Source organism: Erythrolamprus reginae, chromosome 9 (genome assembly GCF_031021105.1).
Source record: "Erythrolamprus reginae isolate rEryReg1 chromosome 9, rEryReg1.hap1, whole genome shotgun sequence".
In the NCBI taxonomy this organism is placed as follows: domain Eukaryota; kingdom Metazoa; phylum Chordata; class Lepidosauria; order Squamata; family Dipsadidae; genus Erythrolamprus; species Erythrolamprus reginae.
In genome coordinates, this window is record NC_091958.1 from 49,568,409 (window position 1) to 49,591,163 (window position 22,755).

Below are 22,755 nucleotides of genomic sequence, written 5' to 3' on the forward strand. Positions count from 1 at the left end.
TTCTATTCCCCATCCCCACCTGAAAATAACTTTGTTGCCTTATATTAACACGCTCTGATGCTAAGCAGTTAAGACATTCTACTCTCTCTCCCCACCTGAAACGAACTCTGTTCCAACTGCCAGTTATTTTATATTCATACACTCTGCAGCTAAAGAGTTATACTTTCTAAATAAAATTTCAAGCTTCAAGTGTCAATGTATCAAGTCCAATCATAACTACTGATTAATTTTCAAGCTTTAACTGTCAAGTTATCAAACCCGATCAGTTTCCTAGTGAAGCACGGGTATCCAGTTTCTAGCGTATATATGAAATGAAAAGGCCACAATTCAATGCTGAGACAAGGAGTAAAAACTCATCGGAGATGGAATCGGATGAGGAAAGAGGGGAGTTTCCTTGCCATAAAATCAAATATGACATCAAATCTCTCCAGCATGATCTTCTAGTCTAGTGATTTTTCCCCGCTTTGAAACTAAACCAGAGCAAAGTGTGTTTCACTTTGTGAAAGAAGAAGGACTGTGAATTGCCTCACAGCTGCAAGCTAAGTATCTCAGAACTGATAAGGGACTTGTACAAATTACCAGTTTGTTTGGAGACGAGTGCTCCTTGCTATACCAAAAGAGGGCTTGGTTTAAGTGAATTTTCATTATAAAGAACATTGTTTTGAATTTTCAAACGTGTGTGTGTGTCTGAAATTTGTACCTGTGAATTTTTGGGAGGATTCTACCAGATCTCGACAGAACACTACTCAAATAGGGGGTGAACTAGAAGGCAAGACAAGGAACAATGGATGGAAACTAATCAAGGAGAAGAAACCAGCTGGAATTAAGGAGAAATTTCCTAACAGGGAGGCAATCACCCAGTGGAACAGCTTGCCTCCAGAAGTTGTGGATGTTCCAGCATTGGAGGTTTTTAAGAAGAGACTGGACAGTCATGGAATGGTATAGGGCAGTGATAGCAATAACATTTAGACATATCCCGCTTCACAAGGTGTTACAACCCTCTCTAAGCGGTTTATAGCGAGTCAACCTCTTGTCCCCAACAACCTGGGTCCTTGTTTTACCGACCTCGGAAGGCTGGAAGACTGATTCAACTTTGAGCCTTACTAAGATTTGATCTGCCAAACTGCTGGTAGCCGGTGGTCAGGAGAAGTAGCTTGCAGGACTGCACTCTACCCACCCACCACCGAGGCTCTTTGGTGGCAAAACCTTTTTGGTTCGCGTGCCAAAAGGGTGTGTGCCTGTGCTAGCACATGCTCACACCCATTCCCCGTGCCTGCGCCTCTGTTTATGCGCATCACTAAAACCTTGGACGGTGAAAAAAATGGGCAAACCAGAAGTCTGTTTTCTGAATTTTCAGTTTGCCTGTTGCCCATGTCACACCAACACTCCACAGTCTGCATTGGTTGCCGATCAGTTTCCGGTCACAATTCAAAGTGTTGGTTATGACCTATAAAGCCCTTCATGGCACCGGACCAGAATATCTCCGGGACCGCCTTCTGCCGCACGAATCCCAACGACTGGTTAGGTCCCACAGAGTTGGCCTTCTCCAGGTCCCGTCAACTAAACAATGTCGTTTGGCGGGACCCAGGGGAAGAGCCTTCTCTGTGGCGGCCCCGGCCCTCTGGAACCAACTCCCCCCAGAGATTAGAATAGCCCCCACCCTTCTTGCCTTTCGCAAGCTTCTTAAAACCCACCTCTGTCGTCAGGCATGGGGGAATTAAGATATTCTTTCCCCCTCGGCTTCCACAATTTATGTATGGTACGTTTGTATGTACGATTGGTTTTAAAATAAGGGTTTTTAGCTTCTTTAGTATTGGATTGTCGCATGTTGTTTTTATCACTGTTGTTAGCCGCCCCGAGTCTACGGAGAGGGGCGGCATACAAATCCAATAAAATAAAATGAAATGGCCTGCTTTTTACACTCCAGAGGACAAAACAGCCTTCCTCAAGGCCGAAAACCAGAGGACAAAACAGCCTTCCCGAAGGCCAAAAATCAGCTGGCTAGCGAGCGCATAAGGCAACGCCTTGTGTGCCCTCCAATATGTTTCTGTATGCCTGCTGTGGCACACATGCCATAGCTTCGCCATCCCTGGCATAGGATCTCCTGCTCCAGCAAAGGGTTGGACTACAAGACTCCCAAGGTCTCTTCCAATTCTGTTATTCAAAGCCAGAACTTTGCTTAGACCTCAAAAACAGGAGCTCGCAACCCCGGCTCCAGAGAAACAGGACTTCTCGTAGCTCAGGTACAATTTGGGAAAAGGAACTTTAATGCGGTCGTTTAAAACACACAAAAGGGGTGCCCCCCTTTGCTCTCAGCCGCTGACAGAGGATGTGAATTTCAAGTATTTATTTATTTAATAAAAGCCATTCTCTTTCCCTCGTGCCCACTCAGTTGTTGGTGAATTAAAATCTCAAACGTTTTGCCTGCATTCTGATAGAATTTACTGATCTGGTGCGTCGCTGAAGACCTGTCTTTGGATGGGATCATTAAGGACATTCCCAGGCCTATTTCCGTAATATGAAGAGTGTTCCTCTAGCAAATGGGAAGTTGATTTTTTTGCTGTTCCCCATTGCCTTGAGCCCACCTACCATCCTGGTGGGGCAGACAATTCTGCGTAAACGAGTCTCCGTTTTGAAGCATTCAAGCTGCCAAGAAATATACACCACCTTCTTGGGGGTGTAAACTAGGTTCCCCCCCCCCCCCAGCCACAACTTTATGGGTGTATGGACTTCAACTCCCAGAATTCTGGGGAATTCTGGCAGTTGAATCCACAAGTCTTAAAGTCAGCAAAATTGAGAGCAGCTGTTTCCAGGGCAGGCTGAGATCTCCCTGGCCTGCCACACCCAATACATGCCTCCCCACCTACCCAAAAAATATTCAAAACGGCAATGCCGAAATTTGGCAGGTACATGTGCTCTTTGAGGCAGTGTGGTTTTCTTTCAGCACGAGGGGTGAGAATCAGAGAAAAAGGGTGACAGTTGCCTGTTTTACGGGGGGAAACTGTCTTTATTCTGCTTTTTCGGGCTGGATATTTCTATGTGAAAAGCCTTACAACAGAATTTCCCAAAGATGGTGACTTTTTAAGACGCCTGGACTTCAACTCCCAGAATTCCATGCTGGCTGGGGTGGGGTGGGGTGGGCAGGATTCTGGGAGTTGAAGTCCACAAGTCTTAAAGTTGCCAAACCCTGCCTTACATGCTTCTAACCACCTTTGAGAATCTTGGTTGTTTAGTGCTCTACTATCATGGCTGATAGTCCAAAAGGTTGATCAATTGATCAGCTGGCAGGCAGGAACTCTCTCTCTCTCTCTCTCTGTATGTGTATATATATGTATATATGTGTGTGTGTGTGTGTGTGTGTATGTATTGGTCCAGTCAATGTGCTAACTTCGCAAACAAAATCAGCCATGCTACAAAATTAACCACCACAACAACAACGGTAACAGTACAATGCTGCTTTCATTGGCTTCCAACATAGTTTTTGCCTGGGAATTTTAAACGCATTTGCCCTGAACAGTTTTACACTGTTATCAATCGTGGTATAAATCTCAAAATTATCACAACCTTAAAAAAAAAAAATTCAACAATGTAAACAGCACTACACACAGTATAGGCCTGCTCTGTTTAAAAAAAAAATATGAAGAACTTCAATCTGGCACTATAATAATTTAGTGATGTTAATTTAACCTCACCAGGAAAAAGTGTATGAATATATATATATATATATATATTCTTTGAAAGTTGTGTAACCTGGGGTATAGAAGCATACCAGCCTGAAAAACATTTGGAAATAAAATCATTGAACTCGCAACCGAAGGGAAGGGAAGAATTAAACATTCTGGGGAGAGGAGAAACAGGAATAACCCAATTTTGAAAAGAAAGTGCCTAAAATATGGATACAGCATTTGAAAGCCCTTTCAAATTACAAGGCAGAGAAAGGTGTAAAGTAGAAAAAATCTGGAGAAGTCTGTAAATTCCAGAGGAGTTTTCTGAGCTTACGGGCCATGAGGGTGAGGACGGGGCGGGGGACAATTGCCGCTGTCGAAACTGTCAGGCCGCGTGATGGTCTGTAAACGGGGACGCTGTCTGTAAATCCTCCAAGCGGGCGGGGCTCCCCTCGTCCTCCCCCTTCCTCCGTCGCTCCGTTTCCCACTCCACGAACGTGTCAAAGAGGCTGGGCCAAGCCTCGTCCTCGCTGTAATTGCTGAGGTCCGGCCCGATGACCTGAGTGAAATTGAGGAACATGTTCCAGGTGTCTCTGGAGATGCCCTTGATACCCGAAGGGTTCTCGGTCAAGAAGTGCAACCACTGGTCCAAAATGGGAGGCTTGTTCTGCATGAAAACCAGCTTCCAGAGCGCGATGGCTATTTCCCGGTGGAGCGACCTCTGGCCTTCGTCCGAATCCAAGCCAAACTGGAAAGTGAAACGGTAGAGGTCTTTGAATTTATCTTCCTGCTTGGCTTCATTCAAGAGGCTGGAGAACCGGCCGCAAATCCCATCGATGGTGTCCGCGTTTATTGCTTTGCAACCCTCAAAAAACTCCATCCTGTGGGCAGGGAGGAAAGATGGCAGTTAGGTTTGATTTTTCACCCTACATTTATTTATTTATTTATTTTGTCCAATACACAATGAGGGTTTTAGTGGGTATATATCTATATAACACATAGTAAAATACATGATGATGGTTATTGAGGGAGATACTCATAGTAAAATATATCTAAGAAATAATAGAAAAGAAGATGTAGTAATAGAACATATCAATGAAAGAATAGAAGAGATACAGGAATAGAAGAAAGGTATAGGAGATATAGGAGAGCAATAGGACAGGGGACGGAAGGCACTCTAGTGCACTTGTACTCGCCCCTTACTGACCTCTTAGGAATCTGGATAGGTCAACCGTAGATAATCTAAGGGTAAAGTGTTGGGGGTTTGGGGATGACACTATGGAGTCCGGTAATGAGTTCCACGCTTTGACAACTCGGTTACTGAAGTCATATTTTTTACAGTCAAGTTTGGAGCGGTTAATATTAAGTTTAAATCAAGGCCAGACTATTTACGGGACTATCTCTTGCCACCTCCCAGACACCTAATAAGAGCACACAGAGTTGCCTCCTCCAGATCCCGTCAACTAAGCAATGCAGGTTGGCTGGTCCATGGGGGAGGGCCTTCTCTGTTGCTGCCCCAGCTCTATGGAATCAACTCCCCCCCCACCCTGAGATCTGTACTGCTCCCACCCTAATGGCTTTCTGTAAGGCCACGAAGACCTGCAGGCCTGGGGGCCATGAATTAACAACCAGCATGCCCAAACTGTATGAATGCTACCCATGCACGTTGACTGTTTAGTTTATCATGAGTTTGATAATTAAAATTGTATATTTGACTTCTTTTTAATTGTTTTTTGTATTTTTTATATTGTTGCAAGCCGCTTCGGGATTGGGCGGCATAGAAATTGAATTAAATAAATAAATAGAATAATAAATACATAATTAAAACTTTTTAATTCGTTTATCGAAGGAAAAAAATACAAAGAGGAAAAAAAAACCTGGAAAAGTAAGAAGAGAGGAATGGAAAAAGAAAGGGTATAGTGTAAAGGGAGGGGAAGGGGGGGCGAGTGAAGGCACCAACTTAGGTTTGATTTTCAATAGTTCAAATCAATGGAGAATCTCAAGAGTCTGAACCTTGGCAACTTAAGACTTGTGGACTTCAACTCCCAGAATTCCTCAGTCTTAAAAGTTGCCAAGGTTGGAGACCTCCTAATCCAGATCATGGCTGTCCCAAAGGCATAAAAGAGATGAAAAAACATGGCAGATGACTATTCATCTCCCTGCTGGACAGACTGGTTGAGAGAGAACCTTTTGGTCAGAGCGGCTGGTGGCCCCAATCAAGGAATCTTTGTGTTAACTTCAAAGGGTTTGTTGTATTTGGGGAACTGGGTCAGAACAATGGGTTTTTCTAGATTTCCCCAGTGTTTGGCAGAGAACATGTTTGCTACTGACATTTTCCAAGTTTTTCCCACAGCAGGCCACTAAAACTGACTGCTAGATCTGCAGGTTAGCGGTTCAAATCTCATCACCGGCTCAAGGTTGACTCAGCCTTCCATCCTTCCGAGGGGGGTAAAATGAGGGCCCGGATTGTGGGGGCAATAGGCTGGCTCGGTTAAAAAGTGCTATTGCTAACATGTTGTAAGCGGCACTGAGTTTAAGCCGAAGGGCGGCATAAAAAAATGGAATACAGTGTTCCCTCGCTTTTCGCGGGGGATGCGTTCCAAGATCGCCCGCGCAAGTCGAATTTCCGCGAAGTAGAGATGCGGAAGTAAATACAGTGATCCCTCGATTATCGCGAGGGTTCCGTTCCAAGACCCCTCGCGATGATCGATTTTTCGCGATGTAGGGTTGCGGAAGTAAAAACACCATCTGCGCATGCGCGCCCTTTTTTTCATGGCCACGCATGCGCAGATAGTGGAGTTTGCGTGAGCGGCGGGGAAGACCCAGGGAAGGTTCCTTCGGCCGCCCAGCAGCTGATCTGCTCGGTAGCGCAGCAGCAGCGAGCAGACGAAGATCGGGGTTTCCCTGCCGCCCACGCAAAGGGGAAACCCCGATTCGGCTCCTCGCTGCTACCGCGCTGCCGAGCAGATCAGCTGCTGGGCGGCCGAAGGAACCTTCCCTGGGTCTTCCTCGCTGATGCCCCCGCTCGCCCGCCCACCCGCCCGCCGCCCGCCAGCAAGAGGGGTAGAGATAGAGAAAGAGAGAGAAGGAAAGAAAGAGATGAGAGAGGGAGGAAGAGAGTGTGAGAGAGGAAGAAGCAAGATAGAGAAAGAGAGAGAGAAAGAAAGATGAGAAAGGAAGGAAGAGAGTGATGTCATCGGGTGGGGAAAATCGCGATATAGCGTTTCGCGAAGAACGAGATTGCGAAAATCGAGGGATCACTGTACACTATTTTTGGCTATGAAAAGTATCACAAACCTTCCCTTAACACTTTAAACCCCAAAATGGCAATTTTCCATTCCCTTAGCAACCATTTAGATTATTATTCACCATGTTTATTTATTAAAGTTTATTAAAAGAAATATTTATTAAAAGCAGACGAAAGTTTGGCGATGACATAGGACGTCATCGGGTGGGAAAAAACTGTGGTATAGGGAAAAAACCCATGAAGTATTTTTTAATTAATATTTTTGAAAAACCGTGGTATAGACTTTTCGCGAACTTTGAACCCGTGAAAACTGAGGGGACACTGTACATAAAATAAATCAAATAAAACTAATACCAGTTGAGGGGACTCCAGATACCCAGTTTCTGACGGCACGCAGGGCTTACCTTGTGAATTTGCACATGGTAGCCGCTTGAAATTTCCAAGCCAGCACGAGCACTTTGAATTCCGTGGGGTCAACACAGAGGTCGTTGCAAAAACGCTCCATGCCTTCCTCCAGTATGGCGTCTTCTCTCTCGTCCTTGTACCTCCTGAACAATTCCTCAGTTCTGTGGAGGAACGATTCCTCGGAGCCCGAGACGGGTTCCTTCCGGGCATCTCCGGAGGACGTGGGAGGCTGGTTGGCTTCTATAGCCGCTTCCACCTTCTTCGTCCCGTTGACCAGGATATCTCCAGAGGGTTTCCTGCCAACCAGGTTGAGCTCCTCTTTGTGATTGGTGCTCCGCTTCGCGTGAGCTTTGCCGTGGGCCTCCCGATCGCCATTTTTGCTACCCAGAGTGGAAGAAGGATTCTTGCACTTGGTGACGCACTGGCCCATATTGTAGAGCGCCCAGCGGTTAGAGCAGCCCCCACGCCGTCACACGCCTGCCCCACTGGTGCTGCCTGGGCCTCTGCATGCTCTCAGTGGTAATCGGCCAGCCTGGAAGAAAGACAGGTGAAGGGAAGAAAGGATCAATCCTTCTTTTAATCATATTGAGGGTAATCCTAAAATCCATTTGGATAAAAATTGGATGGCTTGAGGCTTTGAAATTGGACTTAAAGGAGAGGGGGGGAAAGAACTTTAAGGGTCCAAATGGACTTGGCACAAGGGTGATTTTGCAAGAGGCAGCTGGACTTTTGGGGTTTTTTTTTTCTTTGAAGACGTTTCGTTTCTCACCCAAGAAGCTTCTTCCGCTCTCAGAGAAGCAAAATCTCAGAGCCGAAGAAACGTCTTGGATGAGAAGCGAAAAGTCTTCAAAGAAAAAAATAAACCAGAAAAAAAGCACCTTTGGGACAGCTAATACAGTGATACCTTGTCTTACAAACTTAATTGGTTCTGGGACGAGGTTCTTAAGGTGAAAAGTTTGTAAGATGAAACAATGTTTCCCATAGGAATCAATGGAAAAGCAATTAATGCATGCAAGCCCAAAATTCACCCCTTTTGCCAGCCGAAGTGCCTGTTTTTGTGCTGCTGGGATTTCCCTGAGGTTCCCCTCCATAGGAAACCCCACTTCCGGACTTCTGTGTTTTTGTGATGCTGCAGGGGAATCCCAGCATCGCAAAAACAAGCACTTCACTGGCAACGGAAGTCCGGAGGTGGGGTTTCCCGGTGAAGGGAGCATCAGTGAAATCGCAGCATCGCAAAACACCGAAGTCCTTGAAACCCCACCTCCAGACCTCTGTGTTTTTGTGATGCTGCGATTTCACTGAGGCTCCCCTTGCTGGGAAACCTCACCTCCGGACTTCTGTTGCCAGCGAAGCACTCGTTTCTGCGCTTCTGGGATTCCCCTGCAGCATCATAAAAACATGGAAGTCCAGAGGTGGGCTTTCCCATGGAGGGGAGCCTCAGTGGAATCCCAGCAGCGCAAAAACAGGTGCTTCGCTAGCAACGGAAGTCCAGAGGCGGGGCATCCCAGCGGCAGTGGTGGGTTTGTAAGGTGAAAATAGTTTGTAAGAAGAGGCAAAAAAATCTTAAAGGCCAGGTTTGTATCTCGAAAAGTTTGTAAGACGAGGGGTTTGTAAGATGAGGTATCACTGTACTCAGTTCTGCCTGAAGAGACCCTTCCTTTCCCTCTGTAGGTGTCAAGGGCATTTTATCAGAAAAAGCTTCCCGGAAGCTTATTTATTTATTTTTTATTTGTTTGACTTCTGTGCCGCCCAATCCCGAAGGACTCAGCTACGTTGAGGACTGAGCTACGTTGGCTGACATTCTGGAAATTACAAGCTGTCGGGCTTGCAAGGCTGAGTGACAAGTTAAGCCACCGACGTCCGTGGCTTTAAAAGGGATGCGAGATTGACACAGACAATATAGCTATCAATAGCTACTCGTCACAATGGCGATGTGCTTTCTTGGTATCAGCAGCAGCATCACTCTCAATACCAGTTGCTAGGGAACAGGGATGGGGGGGGGGAGAGAGAAAGGAGGCCCCCGGTGCGCTCGTATCCTGCCCATGCGCTTCCCAGAGGCATCGAGCTGGCTGTTGTGGGAAGATAATGAATTAAACAGAGTCTAATCCAGCTGGGTTTCACTTACAGGCTTTGTGGGTTGGGGAAGAGAATGGATACAATGAGGAAGGTGTCGTAATGCAAGTATTAACTGTGCCCTATGGCTTCACAATGCCTGAATTCATGGCCTGGGGCCGGGTTATTCGCGGGGCTGTCTCTGTCTGGTTCTATCCACCCGTCATGTGAGACCCAACAGAAGGGGCACGCTCCAGGCCCCATTCATTAGGGAATATCACCTGGCAGGTTCCCAGAGGAGAAGGGGAGCCTTTTCTGGGAATATCGTCCCCCCCCCCCCCCAGGGATTAGTCACAGTAAACAATATTTGCAGCTCGGGATTGACTAGAGGGGTCCTTGGTGCTGTCTAAGCCTGGCTCTTTTCTTGCAGATGTTGCGTTGCCGAACTAGGTAACGTCATCAGTGCTAGGAGAGAGTGTGGTTTGGGAGGACGGGGAGGAGTAGCATGACTGTGATGTCCTTGATGCTCTATAAGCTTTGTTTCTTTTCCCCTTGGAGACATTTTCCTATTTGGACCGGGACTCACTGCTCACAGTCACTCATGCCCTCATCACCTCGAGGCTCGACTACTGTAACGCTCTCTACATGGGGCTACCTTTGAAAAATGTTCGGAATGCAGCTGCGAGACCAGTCATGGGCTTTCCCAAATATGCCCATGTCACACCAACACTCCGCAGTCTGCATTGGTTGCCGATCAATTTCCGGTCACAATTCAAAGTGTTGGTTATGACCTATAAAGCCCTTCATGGCATCGGACCAGAATATCTCCGAGACCGCCTTCTGCTGCACGAATCCCAGTGACCGATTAGGTCCCACAGAGTTGGCCTTCTCCGGGTCCCGTCAACTAAACAATGTCGGTTGGCGGGCCCCAGGGGAAGAGCCTTCTCTGTGGCGGCCCCGGCTCTCTGGAACCAGCTCCCCCCAGAGATTAGAACTGCCTCTACCCTCCTTGCCTTTCGTAAACTTCTCAAAACCCACCTTTGTTGTCAGGCATGGGGGAACTGAAACATCTCCCCCGGGCCTATATAATTTATGTACGGTATGTTTGTAGGTATGTCTGCTTAAAAATGGGGTTTTTTTAACTATTTTAAATTTTAAATTGAATATTATTAGATTTGTTATGAATTGTTTTATTGTGTTGTGAGCCGCCCCGAGTCCACGGAAAGGGGCGGCATACAAATCTAATAAATAAATAAATAAATAAATAAATAAATAAATAAATAAATAAATAAATAAATAAATAAATAAATAAATAAATAAATAAATAAATAAATAAATAAATAAATAAATAAATTTCCTAACTAGGTAACATCATCAGCTGTTACCTAGCAGTGGTTCTCAACCTGGGGGTTGGGACCCCTTTGGGGGGGTTGAACAACCGTTTCACAGGGGTCGCCTAAGACCACAGGAAAAGACAAATTTCCCCTGGTGTTAGGAACTAAAGCTTCTAATCTGGCACCTTGGAACATAGTTTTGTAATCCGATCGATCAGGCGTTTACAGTGGGGGGGGGGGCTCTGACCTTCCTACCAATCAGTTTAAAGCTGTGTTGGGAGAATGGGCACTAGACTTATGGTTGGGGGGTCACCACAACATGAGGAACTGTATTTTTTTTTAATAAACTTTATTGATTTTCTTAAAAACATACAAACACACATTTAACATAAAATTGGGGTTGCAGATACCCCGCTTGTTCCAGAAGTCAAATTGCATTACAGAAAAAAGAATACATTATTAATATGTTAAGTCAACCTATTACTTTAAGTGAAAAGAAGAAATTTTATATGACCTTATTATGAAAAAATAAAATAAAACATAAACTTCATATCTAAGCAAAGTACAAACACAAAAATTAAATCCTAACCATACTACTAATATGCATTTTTAATTCTTCTTTTTGTCTATCCATGTATACACTTCATTCCAAATCACATAAAATTCAGATTCTTCTTGGTTATTTAACTGTCTGGTCATCATATCTCCGGGTCCCGTCAACTAAACAATGTCGGTTGGCGGGCCCCAGGGGAAGAGCCTTCTCTGTGGTGGCCCCGACTCTCTGGAACCAGCTCCCCCCAGAGATTAGAATTGCCCCTACCCTCCTCGCCTTTCGCAAACTCCTTAAAACCCACCTTTGTCGTCAGGCATGGGGGAACTGAGATATCTCCCCCGGGCCTATACAATTTATGTATGGTATGCTTGTGTGTATGTCTGTTTAATAATGAGGTTTTTAAATATTTTAAATTGTAAATTATTAGATTTGTTATAAACTGTTTTTATTGTGTTGTGAGCCGCCCCGAGTCTACGGAAAGGGGCGGCATACAAATCTAATAAATAATAATAATAATAATAATAATAATAATAATAATAATAATCTCCATTTCAGCGCAGTCTAATATTTTCTTAATAACCTCCTCCTCTTTGGGAATATCTTCCCCCTTCGAATTTTGCGCATATACTATCCTGGCCGCTGTCGTCATATGAATAACTAAATGTAAAATATCTTTCTTATATTTCTGTTTGTTTATACCTAGTAAGTAAAATTATGGAGTTTTTTCTATCTCTTGAGGAACTGTATTAAGGGGTCACGGCATTGGAAAGGTTGAGAACCACTGAGGGATCAGCTGTCTTTATGTTATTGGGATGAACATTACAAACTGACTTTAGAGGTGCTGACTTTAATTTACGAGTGGACTATTCGTTCCAACAATAGCAAGATATAGACATCCGCTGCAGCTCCCTGTCCGATTTCCATCACCCTCAGTTAACACGGCCCAAAACTGGATGCAGCCATCGCCACATGATGGACTACTCCGACTTTACTTAAATGCACCAAAAAAACAAAACACGACTTACATGACATCTTCCCAAGGCCACGAAGGCATTTAGGCTGACTCTCCTCCTATGGGAATTGGTTGCCTTTCCGATGGCTGCGAAAGCAAAAAGAAAAGGACTCAGAAATTTTAGCAATGGCATGCATTTCTTAAAAAAGAAAAAATTAACCAGTAGCCACATCTAAACAGGCCGGCATGCTATAAGGACCAGCCATATTTTATAGGACCATCAACACTTGCGTTATGACAATCACAAGTTCTCCGGTTGTTAGCGGAGACCAAGTTGCATTAGAGCAGGGGCGTCCATGTTGGCTGGGGAATTCTGGGAGTTGAAGTCCACACGTCTTCAAACTGCCAAGGTTGAGAAACACTGTAAAGGGACCACAGTGGAACATCCCTTCATTAGAGCGTTTACATAGGCAATCCAGATCAATTTAGAAGTTTTATAATATTGTTGGGATATAATGTGATCTGTTTAGAACATTGGTGCTCGGCTTCTTGGTAGGGAAGGGAAATACTATGTCATTTTCTTCCATTTGTTTCCCCACCAACACAGATTTCATAGGATAATCAGAAGTGCAGAAAAAACAATTGCTGCCAACCTGCCTTCCATTGAGGACCTCTTCGCTGCACGAGTCAAAAAGAGGGCGGGGAAAATATTTACTGACCCCTCACATCCTTTCCTTCCCACCCTCCCTCAATTTTTTCTTTCTTTCTTTCTTTCTTTCTTTCCTTCCCACCCTCCCTCAATTTTTTCCTTCCTTCCTTCCCTTCCTTCCTTCCTTCCTTTCCTTCCTACCCCCCTCAATTTTTTTCTTCCTTCCTTCCTCCTACCCTCCTACCCTTCAACTCCTACCCTCAAAACGTCACTACAGAGCACTGCACACCAAGACTACTACACACAAAAACAGTTTTTCCCCCAAACGCCACCAGTCTGCTAAACAAATAATTCCCTCAACACTGTCAAACTATTCACTAAGTCTGCACCACTATTACTACTAGTTTTCCCCCCATCATTCCTATCACATATTTCCTCCCACTTATGACTGTGTGACTGTAACTTGTTGCTTGTATCCTTAAGATTTTTATTAATATTATTTCCCGATTGCCTATGACAATCATTAAGTGTTGCAGCTCATGATGTATCTTTTGCTTTTATGTCCGCTGAGAGCATCTGCACAAAAGATAAATTCCTTGTGTGTCCAATCACTTAGCCAATAAAGAATTCTATTCTATTTTATTTGTCATTCGCCCCTCTTCCACCTTTATAGCAACAGCAATAACACGTATATACTGTTCCACAGTGCTTCACAACCCTTTCGAAGCGGTTTTTACAGTCAGCATTATTGCCTCGAACTATCTGGGTCCTGGTATGTAATTATACGTACAGAGGGGAGTTCTCCTTTAATGGCCGCAACCGAGCCCAAAATCTATGTTGTTAAGTGAGAAATGTGTTGAGTAATTTTTGATCTGTTTTATTTATTTATTTATTTATTACTTAGATTTGTATGCCGCCCCTCTCCGAAGACTCGGGGCGGCTCACAACACGTGGAAACAAATCATAAATAATCTGACAATTTAAAATATTTAAAGATTTAAGAAAGACCCCATATACTAACAGACATACACACAAACATACCATATATAAATTAACATGCCCAGGGGGAGATGTTTCAGTTCCCCCATGCCTGACGGCAAAGGTGGGTTTTAAGGAGTTTACGGAAAGCAGGAAGAGTAGGGGCAGTTCTAATCTCCAGGGGGAGTTGGTTCCAGAGGGCCGGTGCCGCCACAGAGAAGGCTCTTCCCCTGGGGCCCGCCAACCGACATTGTTTAGTTGATGGGACCCGGAGAAGGCCCACTCTTTTTTACGACTTTTCTTGTCACGTTGGTTAACTGAATCTCTGCATGGGGAAGTCAGCCTGGTTTCCCCATTGGCTCTGCTTGCCTGAAGCCAGGTCACTGCAACCGTCATAAATAGGAGGCAGCTGTCAAGCATCCAAATGTAAATCATGTCACACGGGGGATCTTGCAAGGGTTCTAAGCGTGAAAAACAGTCCCATTCTTTCCAGGGCCGTTGTAACTTCGAGCGGTCACTAAGAGAACTGTTGCAAGTTGAGGACTCCTTGCGCCCCAGCACACTAGTCATGAAAATATGTTTGGGAGCGAGAGGTAGCCTTTGGTTTGAGAACTGCCTCTCCTGAAAAAAATATATGCATACTTGTTGTGGTTAGCTCTGGCCCTGCTCCTGCCCCAAGGACTGTGGATGTGGGCGAGACATCCACATGCTGCAGGCCTGTTTTGCCCCCCCGGTGGAATCTGATGATAAAGGCTCCTCTGACCAAGAAGACATGAGTGACAGGGAGGAGGAGAGTGTGGCAGACAGCTCAGAAGGAGATCAATTATCTAGCTCCTCCTTGGATTCAGAACAAGAGTTAATGATACAGCCATGCATGCGGAGAGCGATGCATAGGCAACAACAACTGAGAGATTATTATCAAAGAAAATGAGGCCACCTGTGGTTGGGTGGGGCTGTGGTCATTAGGGAGGCTGCTATAAAGAGCAGCCTGTGGGTTTGGCCATTGTGGAGGATTATCTGATCGTTGTGTTTCGTGACTGCTTTACTGACTTTGACCTTTTGTGTGCTGATTTTTCCCCCGCTTTGAAACTAAACCAGAGCAAAGTGTGTTTCACTTTGTGAAAGAAGAAGGACTGTGAATTGCCTCACAGCTGCAAGCTAAGTATCACAGAACTGATAAGGGACTTGTACAAATTACCAGTTTGTTTGGAGACGAGTGCTCTTTGCTATACCAAAAGAGGGCTTAGGTTAAGTGAATTTTCATTATAAAGAACATTGTTTTGAATTTTCAAACGTGTGTGTGTCTGAAATTTATACCTGTGAATTTTTGGGAGGAGTCTACCAGAGAGCCCGACAGAACACATACTGCTCAAAAAAAATAAAGGGAACACTTAAACAACACAATATAACTCCAAATAAATCAAACTTCTTTTTAAATCAAACTGTCCACTTAGGAAGCAACACTGATTGACAATCAATTTCATTTTGTTGTCAGCACATTCAACTTTGTACAGAACAAAGTATTCAATGAGAATATTTCATTCCTTCAGATCTAGGATGTGTTCTTTGAGCGTTCCCTTTATTTATTTTTTTTAGCAGTGTATATTTGTTGCCTAGAAAAAGAGAGAGAGATAGAGAGGAAGAGGAACTGCAAACCAGCTGGAGGAGGTTCAAGTCCCGGTGACTCATGACGGTTCACATGAAAGGCTTCAGCACCCAAAGCAGACAAGTCCAGACTTGAAAAAAATAAAAATAAAAACAAACCAACAACAATCTAAGGAGATGATCTGAGGTTTCCTCGTGACGATCATCTGTTTTCTCTTTCATTTTTGACATTGAAATCTTTATGGGAATTCTTCTTCTGCAATTTGCTACAATATTTGGGTGCTTAAGTCTAAAAGTATTTAGAATGGAATAGAGCTGGAGGGGGCTTTCTAGTCTAGCCCCTGCTTTTTTCTCTTGGGTGCCAAAAGAGGGTGCGTGTGTGCTTGTGGGGTTGACGGCCACAAGTCTTTCAAGTTACCAAGGTTGGAAACCGCTGCCTGGAGAAGATTCCTCAAGAGTGCCTTCCGTCCCCTGTCCTATTGCTCTCCTATATCTCCTATACCTTTCTTCTATTCCTATATCTCTTCTTCTACTCTTTCATTGATATGTTCTATTACTATATCTTCTTTTCTATTCTTTCTTAGATATATTTTACTATGAGTATCTCCTCTATAACCTTCATCATGTATTTTACTATGTGTATATAGATATAGACCCACTAAAAACCTCATTGTGTATTGGACAAAATAAATAAATAAATAAAAATAAATAAATAAATAAATAAATAAATTTGATTTATAAGCTGCTCAATCCCATGGGACTCAGATCCATCGATTCGTCCATCTCCCCCTATCCCTTCTTATTTTGGGGGGAAAACTGGACCAGAATACCTCCGAGACCGCCTGCTGCCGCACGAATCCCAGCGACCGATTAGGTCCCACAGAGTGGGCCTTCTCCGGGTCCCGTCAACTAAACAATGTCGGTTGGCGGGCCCCAGGGGAAGAGCCTTCTCTGTGGTGGCCCCGACCCTCTGGAACCAACTCCCCCCGGAGATTAGAACTGCCCCTACTCTCCTTGCCTTCCGTAAGCTCCTTAAGACCCACCTTTGTCGTCAGGCATGGGGGAACTGAGACATCTCCCCCGGGCATATACAATTTATGAATGGTATGTCTGGATGTATGTTTGTTTAGAAAATGGGTTTTTAAAAATATTTTTAAACAGTAATTTAGATTTGTTGTAAATTGTTTTCACTTTGTTGTGAGCCGCCCCGAGTCTGCGGAGAGGGGCGGCATACAAATCTAAACAATAAAATAATAAATAATAAATAAATAAAAACCAAGAATAGCAATTTTTTCTAAAATTCTAAAGGCTAGCCCTCTTGTAATTGTGCAAGATTCACAAAGGAAGTGAAGGGGGGGGGGGGGGGAAGCAAAGCAGATTCACCAGAATGGATTGCTCAATTCAATAGCCAGGAAAGCAGAAGAGAGACAGCTCATAAAACATCAACTGCTCCTGGCCTGCCCATCAATCCCAAGTCAACATCCGGTGAGCAGGGCATCATCCGATGCCATCTGTGCTTACTGCAGACCTAAATTGGGTTAGGTTTCATTTTGGAACAATCTTTAACAATGACAAACATCATATTTGGGGTTTTCTTATTATTTTTAACTTGCATCCGTAGGGATAATAAAGACTACAGATCAAGAAATAATGACTTATGACCGTTTTTCACGCTTACAATTATTGCAGCATCCCTGTTGACACGTGATCAAAAGTCAGACTTGTAATTATGACGGGGGTCGTGTCCCGGGGTCACACAATCCCCTTTTCTGACCTACTGGCCAGTAAAGTCAATGGTGAGGCCAGAATTCATTAAAAAAAAACAGATTACTAATTCAATTTAATGTAATTACTAATACAGTGGTACCTCTACTTACGAACTTAATTCGTTCCGTGACCAGGTTCTTAAGTAGAAAAGTTTGAAAGAAGAAGCAATTTTTCCCATAGGAATCAATGTAAAAGCAAATAATGCATGTGATTGGGGAAACCACAGGGAGGGTGGAGGCCCTGTTTCCTCCCAGGAGATTTCTAGAGAGGCCCCACGGAGACTTCTCCCCGCCTTTTCTGGCCCTGTTTCCTCCCAGGGGATTCCTAGAGAGGCCCCATGGAGGCTTCTCTCCGTCTTTTCCAGCCCTGTTTCCTCCCAGGAGATTCCTAGAGAGGCCCCACGGAGGCTTCTCCCCGTCTTTTCCAGCCCTGTTTCCTCTCAGGAGATTCCTAGAGAGGCCCCACGGAGGCTTCTCCCTGCCTTTTCCGATTACATTTTCGGAGGCTCAAGTTTGTAAGTGGAAAATGGTTCTTGAGAAGAGGCAAAAAAATCTTGAACACCCGGTTCTTATCTAGAAAAGTTCGTAAGTAGAGGCATTCTTAGGTAGAGGTAGCACTGTACTAATTTTACAACTTCTGTGATTCAGTTAACAACTGTGGTGAGAGAGGTTGTAAAATGGGACAAAACTCACTTAACAAATGTCTTGCTTAACAAGGGAAATTCCGAGGGTCAATTGCAGTCATAAGCCCACATAGTGCTCAAATTACCACCTTAGTTTAGGGACCGCGCAAAGTTACAACACTTCTGGCAAAAAAAGTGACCAACGACCAATCCTCACACCTATGACTGTTTCAGCATCCCCCAGGATCAGTTCATCAACATTTGCATGCTTGGCAAACTGGGATGTGTTTGTGATGGTCACGCAACTTCCCAGCTGGCTTCTGACAACCCAAGTCCATGGAGGGGGGAACTCTAGATTCTCTTAATGACTGTGGTGGTAAAAAGGTCGTAAAATCCGATGTGATTCATTTAACAACGCAACTGCTTAGCGGTGGAAATGCTAGTCCCCTTATCGTGTTGAATAGTCTATCTGAAACTAACCCTTTCCTGGTTAATTTTTCCAGTCCAGACAAAGTTAGCCAAGAAATCACTGTTTAAAGAGCTTCTGGTGCAATTTCATCCCGACTAGGTGGAAATTTTGTCATTGGAAAAACAACATCTGGAGAGATGGTCTTGAGTCAGAGAGAGAGAGAGAGGGAGGGAGAGAAACAGATGTGACCTTTTCCAATGTTGCCATCGGCTTCACCAATAGCTAAGTAAAATTCCCATTGCCGAAGGCTGGTAAAGTCTTTACGTTTCTGACAAAGTTCCTTTTCACAAATATGCGAAAACCATGAAAATAAAACCCCAACAGCCATGAGTTCACTCCCTCATACTTTCCTTATCTTTTCCACATTACTGATTCATAGAACAGAATAGAATTCTTTATTGACCAAGTGTGATTGGACAAACAAAGAATTTGTCTTGGTGCAGATGCTTTCAGTGGACATAAAAGAAAAGATACATTCATCCAGACTCATGGGATACAACACTTAATGATAGTCACAGGATACAAATAAGCAATCAAATTGTATTAGGAAACAATCAATATAAATTGGAATGCTGTGTTCAGTTCTGGAGACCTCATCTACAAAAAGATATTGACAAAACTGAACGGGTCCAAAGACGGGCTACAAGAATGGTGGAAGGTCTTAAGCATCAAACCTATCAGGAAAGACTTCATGAACTCAATCTGTATAGTCTGGAGGACAGAAGGAAAAGGGGGGGACATGATCGAAACATTTAAATATATTAAAGGGTTAAATAAGGTCCAGGAGGGAAGTGTTTTTAATAGGAAAGTGAACACAAGAACAAGGGGACACAATCTGAAGTTAGTTGGGGGAAAGATCAAAAGCAACATGAGAAAATATTATTTCACTGAAAGAGTAGTAGATCCTTGGAACAAACTTCCAGCAGATGAACCCAGAGTAACTGAATTTAAACTTGGAATAAACATATATCCATCCTAAGATAAAATACAGAAAATAGTATAAGTGCAGACTTGATGGACCATGAGGTCTTTTTTTGCCGTCAGTCTTCTATGTTTCTATGTTTCTAATTGTGAGGATACAGATTACATTGCTAAGTGGTAGGAGATAGGTGATAGAAACGATGAGAAGATTAATAGAAGTGCAAACTTAGGAAATAGTTTGACAGTGTTGAGGGAATTATTTGCTTAGCAGAGTGATGGCATTTGGGGGAAAACTCAGCAGAGTGATGGCATTTGGGGAAAAGTTCTTGGGTCCAGTCCTTGACGTATGGCCACAATGGATCCTAACATTTCTGTTGCTAAGTAAGACATTTGTTAAGTGAGTTTTCCTCTTGGTTTACGACACTTCTCACCTGGATGTGAAATGAACTTATGATCTGGTGGTTAAGTGAATCTGGTTTGCCCCGTTAGCTTTGCCCGTCAGAAGGTCGCAAAAGGAGATTGGGACACAGCAACAGTGGTAACTATGAACCAGTTATCAACCGTCTGAATATTGATCCCACGACCAGGGGCTTGGCTGGAATGGCCGTAACTGTGAAAAATGGTGAGCTGTATTATAGAAACATAGAAGACTGGCGGACCTCATGGTCCATCTAGTCTGCCCTTATACTATTTCCTGTATTTTATCTTACAATGGATATATGTTTATCCCAGGCATGTTTAAATTCAGTTACTGTGGATTTACCAACCACGTCTGCTGGAAGTTTGTTCCAAGGATCTACTACTCTTTCAGTAAAATAATATTTTCTCATGCTGCCTTTGATCTTTCCCCCAACTAACTTCAGATTATGTCCCCACACCTTCACTGTACGAGCTAACGAAATGCAAACACAATTGAGGTTGCAACATGGGGGACAAACACTGTTAAGAATAACAACACTTGTGTCCCTTGGTGAGGGAATAAAAGAGCTACACACACCTGCTCGCAGAGGTGCGTAATTGCTTTTTCGTGTCTATACCTACTAACGATGAGTAACGCTAGGGCAGTGACGGCGAACCTTTCTCCCCCCGAGTACTGAAAGAATGTGCGCACACACACTATCGCGCTTGCATGAGTGCCCACACCCATAACTCAATGCCTGGGGAGGGCAAAATCAGCTTTCCCCACCCCCTGGAGGCCAGAAACGGCCTGCTTCCCAACTTCTGGTAGGACCAGTAGGCTCGTGTTTCACCCTCCCTGTTGTGGTTAGCTCTGGCCCAGCTCCTGCCCCAAGGACTGTGGATGTGGGGGAGACATCCACATGCTGCAGGCCTGTTTTGCCCCCCCCCCCCCCGGTGGAATCTGCTGATGAAGGCTCCTCTGACCAAGAAGACATGAGTGACAGGGAGGAGGAGAGTGGGGTAGACAGCTCAGAAGGAGATCAATTATCTAGCTCCTCCTTGGATTCAGAACAAGAGTTAATGATACAGCCACGCATGAGGAGAGCGATGCATAGGCAACAACAACTGAGAGATTATTATCAAATAAAATGAGGCCACCTGTGGTTGGGTGGGGCTGTGGTCATTAGTGAGGCTGCTATAAATAGCAGCCTGTGGGTTTGGCCATTGTGGAGGATTATCTGATCTTTGTGACTTTTTGTGTGCTGATTTTTCCCCGCTTTGAAACTAAACCAGAGCAAAGTGTGTTCACTTTGTGAAAGAAGAAGGACTGTGAATTGCCTCACAGCTGCAAGCTAAGTATCACAGAACTGATAAGGGACTGGTACAAATTACCAATTTGTTTGGAGACGAGTGCTCTTTGCTATACCAAAAGAGGGCTTATGTTAAGTGAATTTTCATTATAAAGAACATTGTTTTGAATTTTCAAACATGTGTGTGTGTCTGAAATTTGTACCTTTGAATTTTTGGGAGGATTCTACCAGAGAGCCCGACAGAACACTCCCCAGGCTCCAAAGGCTTCCCTGGAGATATGAGAGGGTAAAAACTCCCCAGAGGCTCCCTGGAAGCCAAAAACGTCCTCCCAGAGTCTCTGTGTGAGCCAAAGATTAGCTGGCCAGCACACACATGCATGTTGGAGCTGAGCTAGGGCAATGGCTCATGTACCAGCAGTTATGGCTCCGTGTGCCACCTGTGGCACCCGTGCCATAGGTTCGCCATCACTGCATTAGGGCATAAGTAAATTCTAACCCTAACCAGGGATGGGATCCTCTCAGTTAGGACCAGATCACCCAAACCACTAACGACCCACTGGTGACATCTAGATGCCGTCATGAATCCGGTTCTGTCTGTGCATGCCGCCATATTTTTTTCAGAATTTTTAGTGATTTTTTTGGGGGGGGATTTGGATGGCTTCTCCTCATTCTCTGCTTTGAAAAATTCCAATAATAATAATAATAATAATTATTATTATTATTATTATTATTTATTGGACTTGTATGCCGTCCCTCTCCGAAGACTCGGGGCGGCTCACAACAATAATAAAACAATATAGCAGTAAAACAAATCCAATATTAAAAACATATATAAAACCCCAGCAGTTAAAACCATACATTCCCCCCCCCTGGATTAATACAGCTGTTTTAATACAGCTGCACCTTGGTGGCGCAGTGGTTGGAGCGCAGTACTGCAAGTTGCTTCTGCTGATTGCTGGCTGTAGTTCATCAGTTCAAATGTCACCATTGGCTCAAGGTTGACTCAGCCTTCCAGCCTTCCAAGGTGGGTAAAATGAAGACCCAGATTGCTGGGGGCAAGAGGCTGACTCTGTAAACCTCTGTAAAGCACTGTGAAGGTATATAGAAACATAGAAGACTGACAGCAGAAAAAGACCTCATGGTCCTTCTAGTCTGCCCTTATACTATTTCCTGTATTTTATCCCAGGCAAGCAATGTACAGCAGACAAACAGTCTTATTAAAACCAATGAAATGTTAGCGATCCATTAAGTGAAGCTAGAGACATAAAGATGAGCAATTAAGGAAAGGTAACCGATATTACTGCTAGTCCTCAACTTATGACCACAATGGAGCCCCAATCTTTTTTTGCTAAGTGAGGCAGCAGTGATGTGAATGTTAACCCATTTTACAACCTTTCTTGCCACATTTGTGAAGTGAATCACGACAGTTGTTAAATTGGTCGCAGGATCGCAAAGGTGAATCTGGCTTCGTCATTGGCTTTCCTTGTCGGAAGTTACAAAAGTGGATCACCTTGATGGCGGAACACAGCAACCGTCATAAATACGAGTCACTTGTCAAGCAACTGAATTTTGATGATGGTTCATCTTTTTTACAATTGTTAACGCTCAGTTCTACAGTGAAGTTCCAGGCCAATGTTCACCAGCCTGAGAGTAAATAAGTCTACATTTTGCTGTGTTTGTTCTGTACTGTATATATATATATGTGCATTTGTATTTATACATATATATTAAATGTTATATTTAATATAACTCCACCTTCCAGTCACTACATCCCAGCCATACAAACTACATCATGCAATGTTGTGGCTCTACATCTCTGTTTATCAT

The 22,755-nt window shown here is 44.0% G+C and overlaps 1 protein-coding gene across 3 annotated transcripts in view; it reads right to left on the bottom strand.

Moving 5' to 3' along the window:
• Positions 1 to 3,440: 3,440 nt before the first annotated feature.
• DCUN1D3 (defective in cullin neddylation 1 domain containing 3) overlaps positions 3,441 to 22,755 on the bottom strand; it is a 41,090-nt gene continuing 21,775 nt past the window's right edge. For all 3 annotated transcript variants that reach the window (XM_070761236.1, XM_070761239.1, XM_070761237.1), the window contains 3 exons: positions 12,282 to 12,355; positions 7,317 to 7,849; positions 3,441 to 4,546 (listed from right to left, as the gene is read on the bottom strand). In XM_070761236.1, the coding sequence (XP_070617337.1) occupies positions 4,051 to 4,546; positions 7,317 to 7,747 (927 nt within the window). In that variant the 5' untranslated portion in view covers positions 7,748 to 7,849; positions 12,282 to 12,355 and the 3' untranslated portion in view covers positions 3,441 to 4,050. The remainder of the gene's footprint in view (positions 4,547 to 7,316; positions 7,850 to 12,281; positions 12,356 to 22,755) is intronic.